Genomic DNA, 2,500 nt, shown 5'->3' with positions numbered 1-2,500 from the left:
ATAAAACTCTAGCTCTCATTTTTTTAAATTGTTAAACATATGTTTATTGAGCAACTTTTAAAGTTCGTAAAATATTGGAGTCAAAAAAGAAAAATCTTAGTCAATAGACATCTTTGTTTTTCCAAATCTACCAGTAGCATGTCTTCAAAAGTTAAAAACTTAAGTAAATAGCTCCCTATTGTTTTCTACAGTAAATAAAGTTTTCCAAAATATCTCAAGTATTAAAATTTGATTTAGTTTTAATTTCAAACAAACAGAAGGTGCAGGGAGTTCCCAGGGTCAGCAGCATCTCAGAAAATTTAAATACCCGGTAATTAGTTCCCTGAAGTTAGCACTTTTTTTTTTTAATGGATCCATTATCGGCCGTAAGATTCTTCAAAATGGTTGATGCCGATAGTCGTCAAAATGCTGAATATCGCCGCCGATAGTCGTCAAAATGCTGAATATCGCCGCCGATATTCGGTATATGCCTAGTCTATGGTGCCATACGGTATGTAACATACTTGTCGGAAGCCATCAGAGAAGTTGTTTTTGTAATAGCGGACCATGGAGTTCCAACCATCCATCAACAATCCCCAGTGGGTTCTTTTCCCTGTCCTGGGTGGGGGAAAAAAAGAGAAACTTGTGTCAAAGAGAAGCTAAAAGAACAATTTAAGAATTAGCAACATCGAAAACAACATGTTAGTCACTTAATCTGTGAACCATGATTGTTACTGTACCTTGTGAAGTCTGTTTTTAATGCACCAGTTCCCGCGTACTGTACAGCACATGCATTGGCATTGTCAGCCCATGCTGATTAGAAAGCACAGAGATGTGAGGGTATGCTCACGTCACACCTGTCATGCTGACATGCAAATATTAGTAGAACATTACCATTTTTGTAGATTTTCTCAAAGTCAGCCTGTTCTTCAAGACACTGTCCCACATTCAGTACACCCATTCTCTGAAGCAATGCAAGCAGATACACATTGTAAACCTCATTTAACAAGCTTTAGCTCATGCAGTTAACGTTTACCTGGAGCTGAGACTGCAAGGAACGTCGTGCCAAAAGGCTCTGGATGACATTGGTTCTGTCCAAGCAGTCCATACAGTTACTGCGAAAGACACCTTTCTGCTGGGCTAGCACCTTTCCGTCCAGGTTTACTATGAAGTAACTACACAGAGTGAAACAGGTTTGTTCCCTTCTTTGTGGTATAACACTACATAATTTCATATAGCTACTGTGGGAAATACCTGTATTCATCTTGTGTCTCAGCTACAGTATTGACCAAGATCTGGAGACGATCCCATCTCATGTGGCTACATTCTTTGTGGAAGTCAAAAGCTATGTAACTGAGGATGGAGAACAAAATGCGATCACTCAGATACGAACCCCTGAGACTGACTCTCTGAACCGCTGGAATTCGAGCAAACCCAGGTTAAGAACCAATGGTGTATGCAGTAGTAAATTAATGTGTTACAGAGAGATGAATCATGAACTGAACGAACAAATAATTTTAATTAAGTAATTCAGTAACGTATTCTACGTTTCCCCATTTTTCCCAATTTGACTAAATCCATAAATGAATTTAAAGTCCCTGTATCTCACCAAGTGGCAAATGCATGTGAATGTAGCTAATTTGGGTTTTTTGTCAGGGTTCGTAAAAAGGTTTTAAAAGATCTTCACAGACAGTGAAAAATTGTCTGAATTTGTTTAAAATGTCTTTGCGACAAGTAAAAACTGTCTGTGAGCATCTTACAAATCCTGATGAAAAAACTAAATTTGCTACGTTCGCAAGCATTCACCGCTCAGTAAGATGCTAGTTTTAATCGGCTTTCAGATTCGTAAAAAGGCAGATACCGATATTTGTCAAAATGCCAAATATCGGCACCAATTATTGGCCCATGTAAAAAATGCAAGTGCAATGTGTAGTGTTGTTTCTAAATCTTTTCGGAAGGCAATGTTTTTAAAACATAATAAAAAATAATAACAGTAAAATGAATACCACTTACTTGAGCATACCATTGTTCATACCGACCACCATTTTGGCAAATGCCTGTTCAAGTGGCTTTTCGGAGCCTTTCTGATTTACCTGGAAAACAATACACATGTAATATATACAAATATTACTTTCATATTTAGTTTTTTTTAAATATGGGACCCTCCAGCTCAAAACAGATCACTTGGGTAAAATTTACGAAATTGTTGATATATGTACTAATTTCTAATAGTGTATAGACCGTGGAAACCAGGAAGTGAAGATATTCTCAATTTAAAGACCAGGAACTAAGTAGCTGGAGAATGCAGAAAATCGTGATCAAAGTTGGCAAAATGTACTCTTTTGCAACATATACTAGATTGAACCATAAATGAAATTAACAGCAATTTCCCAGAACATGACCTTTATGATCCCAAATTTTATTACACCTATACCAACAGCAAATTGAATAAAACATATTTTCCTGCCATTTCATTTGTGTGTGTGTAAATTCTCAATTATTTTGAGAAAAGAATGTATGT

General features: G+C 36.6%; 1 protein-coding gene across 2 annotated transcripts in view; it reads right to left on the bottom strand.

Moving 5' to 3' along the window:
* The window catches only part of sacm1la (SAC1 like phosphatidylinositide phosphatase a), a 37,815-nt gene that overhangs the window by 18,704 nt on the left and 16,611 nt on the right, over window positions 1-2,500 (bottom strand). For both annotated transcript variants that reach the window (XR_013288883.1, XM_077548813.1), the window contains exons 12-17: window positions 1,993-2,072; window positions 1,234-1,332; window positions 1,016-1,154; window positions 874-943; window positions 720-792; window positions 504-597 (exon numbers count right to left, since the gene is read on the bottom strand). Coding sequence is in view for 1 of the 2 variants with exons in the window: in XM_077548813.1 (XP_077404939.1) it covers window positions 504-597; window positions 720-792; window positions 874-943; window positions 1,016-1,154; window positions 1,234-1,332; window positions 1,993-2,072 (555 nt within the window). In the remaining variant the exon portion in view is untranslated. The remainder of the gene's footprint in view (window positions 1-503; window positions 598-719; window positions 793-873; window positions 944-1,015; window positions 1,155-1,233; window positions 1,333-1,992; window positions 2,073-2,500) is intronic.

This window comes from Vanacampus margaritifer, chromosome 17 (assembly GCF_051991255.1).
Source record: "Vanacampus margaritifer isolate UIUO_Vmar chromosome 17, RoL_Vmar_1.0, whole genome shotgun sequence".
NCBI lineage: Eukaryota > Metazoa > Chordata > Actinopteri > Syngnathiformes > Syngnathidae > Vanacampus > Vanacampus margaritifer.
Note: the sequence above shows the minus strand (reverse complement) of the source record. Positions and strands in the feature narration are given on the sequence as shown.